This window comes from Triticum urartu, chromosome 1A (genome assembly GCF_056163025.1).
Source record: "Triticum urartu cultivar PI428250 chromosome 1A, HENAU_Tu73, whole genome shotgun sequence".
In the NCBI taxonomy this organism is placed as follows: domain Eukaryota; kingdom Viridiplantae; phylum Streptophyta; class Magnoliopsida; order Poales; family Poaceae; genus Triticum; species Triticum urartu.
This window is the reverse complement of record NC_141873.1, coordinates 366,776,920-366,788,957: the sequence shown is the minus strand read 5'-3', so window position 1 is coordinate 366,788,957 and position 12,038 is coordinate 366,776,920. Positions and strand designations below refer to the sequence as shown.

General features: G+C 42.0%; 1 protein-coding gene across 1 annotated transcript; it reads left to right on the top strand.

Moving 5' to 3' along the window:
- Window positions 1-2,577: 2,577 nt before the first annotated feature.
- On the top strand, window positions 2,578-5,463 carry LOC125533531 (uncharacterized). The gene is made up of 4 exons (XM_048696982.2): window positions 2,578-2,882; window positions 3,423-3,480; window positions 3,838-4,291; window positions 4,911-5,463. Exons 1-3 carry the CDS (start codon window positions 2,687-2,689, stop codon window positions 4,190-4,192), a joined length of 609 nt encoding a protein of 202 aa, XP_048552939.1. The 5' UTR covers window positions 2,578-2,686; the 3' UTR covers window positions 4,193-4,291; window positions 4,911-5,463.
- The last annotated feature ends 6,575 nt before the right edge of the window (window positions 5,464-12,038 follow it).

Sequence of the window (12,038 nt, the reverse complement as noted above, 5' to 3'; positions counted from 1 at the left end):
CAGCTTCCGGACTCCTCCAGGATGAACAAGGCTTTTCTCGTTTGGTGATCCAGACGGTTAACAGAAGTCTAAAGCATGCAAACGTCCTTCCCTTTTATTTTAAAATATAATAAGGCTTATGTGATCAACGTGGCCGGATTTATTAATTAGATTTTAGTTAAAAGAGTACTACTTAGAATAGAGGTTCACGGACAAGTTTGTTACTAGCTAGCTTTCTTTGAGATGTAAAAGGAGAGGATCTAGTTTTGTTAGTTTGGGTCAGGTCGGTTAGAGTGTTGGACGCCGTTACAGCTGGTGGATCACCTATATAAAAGGCAGCATCGATCTTTTATCAGGTAGTTTTTAGATTGGTTTTTATCGGACGTGAAGAAAATACAGAAAAGCTACCATGTTTGGGTGGCACAAAATCCTTTGATTTGCTGCGTCGCCGCGAGAGCACAACGGGAGTTGCTAGCGAGATTGATTCTCATCTATCTTGTGCTAGTTCCGTGACTTTGGTTTCTTGCATCTCGTTTGATCCATAGTATTTGTTCGTCTTCATCTTCATCATCTGTTTTTTTGTATTTTCCTTTGCCAAGTATCGTGAAAGATCGGACCGACGAACGACTCGCCATCTAGTCGAGTCTTCATCATTAGATGCATCAGATGTTAATATTTTCTAATTATAAAATTTGTCAAACATTACGAAGTTTGACTTAAGAACATCTTGTATGTGAAGTAAAAGCGAAAAGTATATGCGTGTTTTTTCTGTAAAAGAGTGTGTCTTCTTTTTCTACTTTTCTTTTAGATAATTTTCTTGCCCTACCTGAAATATTTTTTGTTTTTTTAGGGTAAAGCACACTTTATTGATCATAAACCATAGTTTGTGGGATACAATTTGCATGGGGGTGAACAAGCCAAATATGGCGCCCCTGCTGAAGTGTAAGAGAAGATCTAGCTATATTATGAGCATCGCTATTCAACGCTCGGCCTTCGAAAACGAAGATACAATTAAAGACAGAAGCTCGTGAGCTTATTTCTGATATGATCGCTCCATACTTGCCCTTATAACCCTTGTTGATATCATTGATCACCTGCTTGGAATCTGACGCTATGACAAAATCTCGAATCTGCAGGTCTTTGGCCAAAGACAGCGCCTCCCGACAGGCAATAGCTTCCAATATTGCTGCATCCGCGACCCCTGGAATCACCAAGGCAGAGCTGCCCAAATAGTTTCCTTCACCATCTCTACATATAGCTGCTGCTGAACCACCCCTGTTGAACCGCGCCACACCGGCGTCAACATGAATCTTGGCAAAGCCCGCCGGCGGCGCCTTCGGCCGTGCTCTAGGCGCAGCGTTTGGTTGCCTTGTTACCCCTGTGTTGTCTATCGGCTTGCGGGCTTCCAAGCTCTGAAGCTCGCTTATAAATCTCTGAACGAAGTCATGGGTGGAGCAAGGGCTTTGGAAAATTCCCTCATGGATAGCTTGACGTCGAGCCCACCAAATTGCCCATAGTGTTACTGACAGCTCGACAAAGGATACATGCGATAATAGCTCCATCATGGTAAAAAGCCAAAGTTTGGCGTTAGGCTCAGTCGAAACACTTAGGTTTTCAACTATCTCTTCCTCTGATAAGGCCCAGACATATCTCGTTGAGGTGCACTCTAACAATGAGTGTCTCCAAGAATCCGGCGCACCACACAATCCACATGTGGACGTTGTAGACATATTTCGGTGCGATCGAATATCCTCAGTGGGCAAAGATTGTCTCGCAAGTCGCCACAAGAACATCCGGACTTTGCCGGGTACTTTGACTTTCCACAAATACTTCCAGGATGTCCCCTTCGCGTGATCGCTTGACGATCCGGCTGTTTCCTCCAACCAAGCCTCTCTCCATTGCCTAGTTGAGACGAGCATAGCATAAGCAGAACAGACTGTAAAGACTCCCGTTTTCTCATAGTGCCAAGACCAGAAATCGGCGACCACTAGTGCAGAACCGGGCAATAGCACCGGTTCGTAAGGCCCTTTAGTGCCGGTTTGGTAACCGGCGCTCAAATGTAGGCACTAAAGCCCCCCCCCCCCCCCCTTTAGTACCGGTTCAGCACGAATCGGTGCTAAAGGGCAACCACGTGGCACGAGCCAGCTTCGGGGGCAGGGAGCCCTTTAGTACCGGTTGGTGTCACCAACCGGTATTAAAATGTTGGGGGGTTTGGGTTTATGATTTCTTTTTCATTTAATTTTATGTTTTTCATTTAATTATTTTTTGTTTGCTGGTATTTTACGATACTACATATTATACACGTTATGCATATATATAAATAGAATTTCTAGTAGAACCAATCATTGTATATATATATATATATATATATATAGAAAGTCTATTTAAGACGCAAGGTGAAGAATAAGTTATTCTTCACCGTGGTCGATTGACTGAGCCAGACCTTACGTCCAAGTGTCCAACCAAACCGCCCTGTTCAGCGATTGTAAGAAATCCCATCGTCCCTTGCAGTAAAATTACATCTAGGTTGAGGTAATTTTACCTTTTATATGCATTGATGACTCGAACCCAGCCACCTCCCCGTCCTTTTTCGATCTGGTTCGAACATTTTTTTATTTTTAGAAAAGAAGCTGCGAACGGTTTCGGAGGTATCGACGGCGAACAGCGGCATGGTGCTCAGCGGCTTGGCTAGGTCTTGGCTAGCGCCATGGTTGGTGTTGGCGGTGCAGGCTCAAAGGCGTGGTGCTCGGTGGCATCGGCGATGGGGTTCCTCGGTTCCGGGCAACGCAGCGGGCCTACATCGACTGCGACCGCTTCGTCATCTGCGCCGGCCATGGCGGCACTGCTCCATCTCGCGGGCTACGGCGGTACTGTTCCATCTAGCGGGCTATGGCGGCGTCACGGTGAGCTCTCGGCACTTTGGTTCATTGCCAGGATTTATTCCCCTGTATTTCTGCTCCCGTCCTCTGCCAGTCCAGAAATTCTACATCCGTGTCTATCTAGGAACTTGGGCATAATCGTGGGCACGACTCGCCGGCTGCGGCTGCTGCCATGGTGCTAGGTTGTGGCCTTTTTCAGATTCGGCGTGTATTGATGCATCCCTGTGCTAGGTTCCTGAAGTTGGTTTTCAAAGACGAGTTGTCACCAGATATAACTTGCCTTCTTATTGATAAAACATTTCGAAAAGGGGCGCTTTATTACTAGTTGATAAAACATATAGGGTAATTAGTATTACTTCTACATTTCAGTCCACTTCAACTCTTGCTGATTTATTTTTGTTTCTGCTTTTACAAACAATGCTTTAACCATTGTTTTTTGTGTTCGTGTTGTAGCTTGCTGTGGCCTAAGGTGGGCTCAAGCCTGAATCTATTAGTTTAGATTGTATTACTTTTCTCACTTGAGATTCTGTTGTCCAGTTTTAATTTGTGTTGCTCCAAACCTAGTATTTGCAGTTGCCTGTTTCGGAGATCCAAGTTCTGCGTCAGATTTCTGTCGTCAAAGGTAAATCCTTCTAGTTGATGCATATTATGGACTACCTGTGCCGTTGTCTCATAATTATTAGGCCCCAATTTCTGATGGAATTTTTCTTCCATTTAGCCTTTTTATTTCCTTCAGAAATACATTCAACTTGTTTGGGGGGGGGGGGGGGGGGTCTACTTATAAGCATTTGTCTACTAAAGGTTGATATTCTAAAGATGCTCTTGCTGCAATACAATGTTGGCATGCAATGTGCTTAGCTATATTACTAACCAGTGACTAGCTATGCAACTTTTCATGTAAAATAAAAAGAAAAACTTAGCTTACTTTCTGCATGTGGACAAGGCATAATTTCTGATCCATCATAATTTTTTTTGAAAGATCCGGGGTTACCGGCTTTATTGATTTAGGAGAAAGCAAGCGGGAAAACAGTGGTGATCAAGCGATCATGGTTACAAGAGGCGGATCAAAGACTAAAAATAAAGCACGCCGTCGACTATCTCACTACATCTCCCCCAAAGGGGGGCTCAAGATAGCGTGCACCCGCCAGTCGCCACAAATCCAAGCTTCCCCTGATGGCACGCAGGACATCTTCCGTCCGTGGCAGCTTATTTCTGAAAATGCAATCATTCCGCTCCTTCCAGATTTCCTAGGCAATCATCAAGAACATCGACTTGAGACCCTTCTTAAATCCAGCCGCTGTGAGAGCGATCAGCCTCTGGCAGTGCCTGTGTGAGCCGTGGTGCATCTCCCGCTTCTCCTTCAAGGCTGCGCAGCCGACCCTGGTGGACGCCGTCTGCCAGATCGAGGAGGAGAAGGGGCAGTCCCAAAGGAGGTGCGTTGAGCTCTCCAGGTTTCTGACGCAGATCCATCATAAAATGGATCTTTTTTCTTCTGATCAAGCGATGCATTTGTTCCTACCAGACTAGAATGCATACATCACCATTTACTACTAAAACAAGAATCATTTATCGAGTCTCTTGTTTCTACTGGAGTTTACCTGTTTAACATCAGTTTTCGCGCATTCTTGAAACAAGCATAATTGTATAATTATTGCCTAGGCATTGGTTCTACAGGGATCCATATCAGCATTTTTTGCTTCAGATTCTTATAAATTGTAAGGCATTGCTTTTGGTCTTCTTTAACATGTTTTCTTGTCATCAGGGTAATCCATTCAAATATGACTAATTTGTTTCCTTTCACTTTTTACCACTGTACCACTTCCACATTTATTTACTTCCATTTTTTATTTATTCATCTACATGATTATCTGCATGATTTTCCATCAGTTGCATAACTAGTCTGCTCTTGAGCATTTTGATTTGTTATTAGGTAGCTGCAAGCGATTCATTACTAACAAAACTCTACCTAGAAGCTACTCTCTCTGTAGTCACCTAAAACATCTTATAAAAGTTTAGAGTGAGTATATTTATTTGGTTGGCCATGGTATGCAGGTGGATGAACCAGCTGCTTGCTCTGTGATGCTCCATCATATATAGATGTACATAGTCCAGGGAATGAGAAGTGAATGCACTACCGGATCAGGAGGTGGGCACCAAGATCCAGCAAAGAGCAACTCCTGGTGGTTGTTATGCACAGCCTCCTCCGGCGACTCCGGCCGACCAGTAGCAAAGAGCAGTGGCTGCGGAGGAAGCCCCAACAACTGAAATGGCGCATCAACCAGACGCTCCGTGACGTGCGGGGATCAGTCGCCTGCAAAATGATGCTATTTGGTGCGGAACTGTGAAAATTAGAGCTTTTTTGGGGTTCCCGGGTTAGTGCTGTTGCGCCTTTGATCCGTTCCATCTATTGGTGTGGTGGATCTGAGGATTTTTAGCCAGTAAAGTTTATCAGAACGGATTATGATGCATTTGATTGTGTCAATTACATGGGTGCTAGAGTGTCTCCCTCTAACCAAAACTGAATGGGGAAAGCAGAGTAGTATGAGTATCATCAGTGTATTTACATTTGGTAATGCAATATGATGCAGGCGCACCTATCCATGGATCTCATTGTCCTTTGATGTGAAACTACATATTGCAGAAAAAGATGTTATATGCGTGAGGCTCTTCCCATAAATTGATTTTAAATTTACTATTCACTTGCCTATTAGTTTGTTTGTAGGATATTTGCTATATCCAATTTTACCTAGTGATATCCTTTATTTTTTTATTTGTCCCAGATATTACCTTATGCTATATGTTCTTCTCGGTTGTTGGCTTCTTGTATCTGAGAATCATCCTTAAACTGGGGTATAGAGAAGTGCAAAATGACTATTCTATTTCTGAATCTTTCTCTAATGCGTTTGCTGTTACTTGATGTTTTTTTATGGTTCCTGGCAGGATGGAGCTTGGTTGGGTCAGTAGGTAGGTACACGAAATAATTTTTAGAAACGTAGCCTTATCCAAGAATCAGTAATGCCGTAACAACTTTCATACGCCAATTGCTTCGTTACATGCAGGATGTAATTTATCTGCATGCACGTCCTAAAATTACCTCGCTCCCTTTTGTTTACGGTGGAAACCGGTCCCTTCCTTCGTATTGTAATTTTACCTCAAGTGCTTTGTCTCTTACGTTTTCAAGTTCTGCCCGTGAGATTGAGTTGGGGTGAGGAATAAGAATTCCGACCTAGGGTGAAGAATAAGCTATTCTTCACCCCAGTCCATCGACCGAGCTCCTCGCAAAAAAAAAGTCCATCGACCGAGGCATGTTCTGTTAAGCAAATCTCGACCGATATAAAATTCTGTTGCACTGCCGCAAATCTCGACCGAGGCATGCTGCTACTGTATTAGGATGGTCATCCCATCATTGTGAATCTGCCCTGTTGCAGAATAAGGCGCAGAAGGCAACCAGAAAGGGCAAAGCACAAGAAAGTGTGAAAATAACAAGCCACACACTGTGAGCAACTAAGAATCACTCCCAAAAAGAAGCACAAATCATTGAAGCCCAAGTAATTGTGATCTTAATGCACAATGTCATTGACTTCCTGATAGGGAGTATAATGTTTTGTTAGATTTCAAGTCCATCAAACCACTGTCATCAGGGCCGATCATACCTCTAAATAGAAAGAAATGTAAACCTTTGGATTCAATGATCTTGCTAAAGGATACAAATGTGTCTTTTCTTAAACGTAAGGTATTTGATGGCTCCATTTGGTCAAAAATTTCTTCCCCTGTTTCATTACATAATTTGTAGAGAAATCATGGTGCTTAGCATACTTCTCTTGCCTTCAAAGTTCAATTTCTAAGACAATGGAGATGTCGTGCCTTGTTTTATTAGGAATGATGCATCCAGAAAAACGTTCTCATTATGGAACAGAGGGAATATTTGTGATATATCCCTGTAGGCAACAGATAATGTTAGTTTCCAGTAGTGCCAATTGGCTCCTATCTGAACTTTATTTTTGAGATGCACTTCCATGTCTGTGAGACCAATTCCCTCTGTTCCATAACAGACCTATCTTTCACCATATTTGCTATTAACTGTAGTTTTTCTACATTCAGGGGAACGATGTATGCAAAGAGTGTGACATCATACACCTTCAGGTGATGCCTATAAGTTACCTGAATAGTTTAGGACTTCCATCATTTTACTTTGACAATAATACTTCCTGAGTTCACAAATTATATAATATGAAAACTTGCAACATCCAATGCTTTTAGTTGAACGCACATTCCATCATATATTTCTAAGCTAACATGTTATCATTTTTATGGCAGGCGCACTGACCTAGAATAGCGTAAGAATGACCACTCAACTAGCTAGTGTTTGAAACTTCAATTCCATGTAGAGATACCCAACCCAGCAATTTGAAGTCTCTTTTTTCTATACAAATAAGTCTCCCTGGCTCCATTTTATTAAAAATCAAAGCACATCGATTCTTATTTCTTACAATATGTGCAGAGTACAGCAGTGTACTACGTTAGTAAAAAGAGGTAAACCTCGCCTGGAGTCCAAAACTACAAGATGTCTGATGACGAAAAGATACACGCTCCTCGCACCATAGCAGATAGATGAATATTAGCACACTGGTATTGCCTCATTTAGTCAGGCTGATTTATCAAAAGCGAATGATATTGGATTCTGTACCCCATCAATTATGGAGTTATGGTATCAGTTTTTGTTCTAACTTCTCATGAATACACATCAATTATGAATTGATTTTATTAGCAAATGGATACTAGCCAGCAATTTTATTTCAGTTATGAAGATGCTGTTATTATTTTCTAATGCATGCTACCTGCTGATCAGGTGGGTCCACCTCCAGTCACACAAGTATTATTTCTAATGGTCGAAGAACTACATCTTCAGTTTAAGCAGTAAGAGCCGTATTCAGGTTATATACATGATCAGAGACAATTTTATTCATGATATAGCCTGATTTCAGACCACGGTTCTTAAATATGGTTTGGCAAGATTTAGGAAACAGAGTTTGGCCTTTTATATTTTTCATTCATACCACGCATCCGGCGTGTTATGGGTTCATGTGATTCCGATGAATTTGGTACATCCGAAATCCATCTGTGGTGTCTTTGATTTCAACATTGTTTCCAGTTTTAGGTTTGCGAAGCCTATTAACCGTTCAAGTGTTATATGCAGGGCCGGGCCCATAGTTGTACAAAATGTGCGGCCCGCACAGGGCCCATAAATTCTAGGGGCCCCAAATTTTTACATAGGCTATGTATAGCTGCTCCTAGCCCTAAAAAATGTATAGACGTTCCTGGGCGTTGGGCCACGCACAGGCCGCTGCTCGATCGGAAACAGGATCGTGGGATCTATCGCAAAAGCCACTCGCGGTGCTACAGCCTACAGGAATCCTGCCGCTGGCGACGGGCGACACAGCGAGTAGGCAACAGTTCCTCTCCTCTGGTCAAAACAAAATCAATCTCATCCAGACTCCAGAGCGCCGGCGCAGTTCCTCTGGCTATGCAAATTCAGTTTATGTGCTACATGAATCTTGTTGATGACGTATGAGTAGCTCAGTGATTCAGTATTGATGATTGTTGTCCAAAATTCATTTGTCTTGCTATGCAAATTCAGTTTACGTGATGTCCAAATGTCAGTGTTTTGTTGTCCAAAAATTTAGTGTTGGTGTTATCCGAATTTCAGTTTATATGATGTCTAAATTTTAGTTTATATGCTGTCCAAATTTTCAGTGTACTTCCCCTGCTATTTTACTGCCATTTAACAAATGGTTTGCTGCCTTTTATCAAGTGCTTCAATGCACCAAGGTTGGCTTTAACCCTCTGTTCTCTTATGTTTTCCTAGGCACCAATGAGCTGGCCTTGTTGCAAGGATGAATCTGCTGATCTCGTAATCAATGGAACAAAAGGTACTGAGTATTTACTATTTATACTGAAATACTACTATTTTTTGTGAATTACTGAAATACTACTATATATGATTTGGGAAAAATAATCTGGTCTCTCATTTAGCTTAGTCCACCTATTTTTTTTCTTCGTAGCTCCATCATCAAAAGATAAACCCCATTTTAAAGTTTGGCACAGGGCCCCAAATATTACCGGCCCGGCCTTGGTTATATGTGCTTGTGTGTTGGTACACTTGTGAGAAAATATTCTTTTTGTCAGGTATCTGTTCAAGCGGATGATGGTTAATGTACAAGGGATAGACATTAACGTCTCCGTATCTATGGTGGGTACTAGTAATGTTGAATTGAAATTTCAGGCTTTCTTTTTCTAGTAACCAGAAGCAAATTTTAGGTTTTGGTGAGAAGAAAAGTGAACCTAAAGGGTGCAGTACTATTAATAGGATACTATATGTTGGTTACAGCTCATGGATAGTAATGTTTCAGTCGCTGGAGAGCTTGCTGAACAGATGAAGTTGACGTAAAATCTCTGGTCACCTGCAAATTTAGCTCCTTGAAGATCAAGTTCAGCAGTAGTCAGTTTCAAGTTTGGTAGTATTCAGTTTTGTAATACAGTAGTGATTTCTGAATTTTTCACGCCGCTGGTTACTTAGGGCTAAGTAGCACTCAATTGTGTCCAAACGGTTTTTATTTGTAATTGTGAGGATGGTTTTTATTATGTGAGATAATTAGCAGAACCACAACACAGAATCTATTTATTAGACCACTTTGTTGTTCCGCTGTTAACAAAATATTCATAGCGTACAGAATGAATTGCGTATATTTCTTATTGTTACCAAAAATACATTCCACATAATGGTGATAATGGCCTGTGTTACTTAAATCATTTCTATATTTCATTTTTGCTAGAGACCTGGTGTACTAAGTCCAATAGAGATAGTAAAAGAACTAACGAAAAATACATCAAATAAGGAACGCAGCCTTATATCTAAAAAATCAAGAACGCCCAGCTACTATAAGATTACCCGAGTGGCCGTAAAATTATGTCAAGATGTGCCGGACTGGTTCCTCGTATACAGGGAGTAATTTACTCGCATGCAAACTGTTAGATGCGGCAGACTGGCTCCTCCTTCCATGCTGTAATATTACCTTACAAACATGTTTTCCCTTACAGATTATGGTTCTGAGCGTGGGCATAGAAACTGACTGGGGTGAGGAATTACCCAGGGTGACGAATAGCGCTATATATATATATACACACACACAATTTCTCCTAATTGGTGCCTTCGAAGCCAGTGGCATTAGCCTAGCTAATTGGTGCCTTCGGAGCACGATAACAATTGGAAGTGGTTCATGGGGGCGGTAGCGGGTAATAGTATTCTCCTTTGGGATCTATGACCTGGTCGAGCAAAAATCCCGCTATTTCCTCTTAAATTGCTTCTATGCGGTCCTGTGCTAGGAGCTTGTCCCGCACCTCTTTGAACTGTTAAGAAGGAGATCAATATGCATGCGTATTAGTTGTGTGACTAGATATCGATAATGGTGTAAAAATTGTGAATAGTGTTCTGACAATCGATATCGTACCCACTCCTGTCTTTGATATTTGCTCCTTTCGGACGCCATCATGCGAATGTTCTCGCAAACGTAGTATGCACATAGATCATTCCCCGGCGCCTGCTTCAGGGCCTTTATGAGAATGGAATTTGATCAGATAATAATTAATCAAGCATGATAATTAAAGAGATGGCAGCTAGCTAGTACTACTTAATTACTTACCTTGGGTCGATACCATTTCAGACTTTGTTTTCATGGGCCTGGAGTGACCCTGATGAACTTTGCCCAAGCCCTGCCCGCCGACAAAGAAAATGAATAAATGGGTTATTAAATAGTTGTTATCAGGAAATGACGAACTAATTAAATAGGCCGAGATATAGTTAATAATGATTGAAATTACCTGTTGACTATCCCCTTCACGATGGTGTAGTCACTTGCTTTCTTAAGTAGTGAGTCTAGTACTTCAACTGTTCATTCATCAACTTTAATGATTAACAAGATCCAGTGAAATCTGCATGCACACACGTTTGCATGTCTTAATTAAGCGGGCATATGTAAGCAAAAACATGTAGCTATAGCTAGTAGGGAAAAACAGAATTTGTAGTACAAGACAGTGTGACTCACTGAAAGTTGTAAGGAAGTAGTATATCTTCATTGTATTTGAGTTCCTTGAAGAACTGTAGCATGCTTTCCTCTACACTTTTTTCGTGATATGGATCTATTTTCCATGTGTATTCATTAATGGTATTTGGGTCAACGAACCCAATGCCATAACGTCCATCTTTTTTCATTTCATAAATCTTCATCCTGTATTATACCACAAAAAAGAATATAGTGAGGATAATTACAGGTAATGATTGATCAAAATGATCATTACAGCTAGCTTGAGACTTAAATTACAGAAAGAAATCACTTACAGACAATAGCAACTGACGATAGATTTGTCGAGTGCGTCTTTATTGTATAGCTGAAATAGTTCTGAATACTCAACGGTCACAGCTTTCTCATGGTAGTAATGCTCCTTGTTGACATTCACCATGAGGGACTCTCGATTGGAAATCTTGGTAATGTCCATGTACCATTGATGCAATTCATACATTCTCGTTGGGAGCTTATTGACCTCCTCTGGCTCGACCAAAGGTTGGCCCCGGGCATATTTTCGTTTTATTTCCTCCTCTCTAGTCGGAGACATGAGCTCGATATCGAGGAGTTGTCCAATAGTGATTCCGATCGATTCAGCCTGCGCAATATGCTCCTCGGTTATTACCACATCGCCCATCCCGGGAACGTTAACGGTTTGCCCACAATAATATTGGGCGCGCCTACTCTCATGTGTTGTTGGCACAACAGGCGGGGGGATTGATTGCACCGCTTGTTCTCCCAGCTGGGGAACGGTTTTACCGCTCCTTTTGCCAGCTGATTTGCTCGAGCTCGAGCTCGCCTCTTTCTGTAGACGTGCTCGATTTAACTTCCTGAGGTGGCGCTCATAGTCTGTGTCAACAGGCTTGGGAGCTGGTGGTCTAGCCATACGAATGAAGTAGTCAATATTTTCCACAGGCACTTTCTCCCTTGGCGGCGGTGGCGGTTTCGGTGCAAAATGGGCTTCCACCTCGGCCTTCGATATGGCTACGTTTTCCTCCTCGGACTTGTTGTAAGACCTCTGCGGAAGAGGCGCGAGGCTTGGACCATATTGAAATCGCTT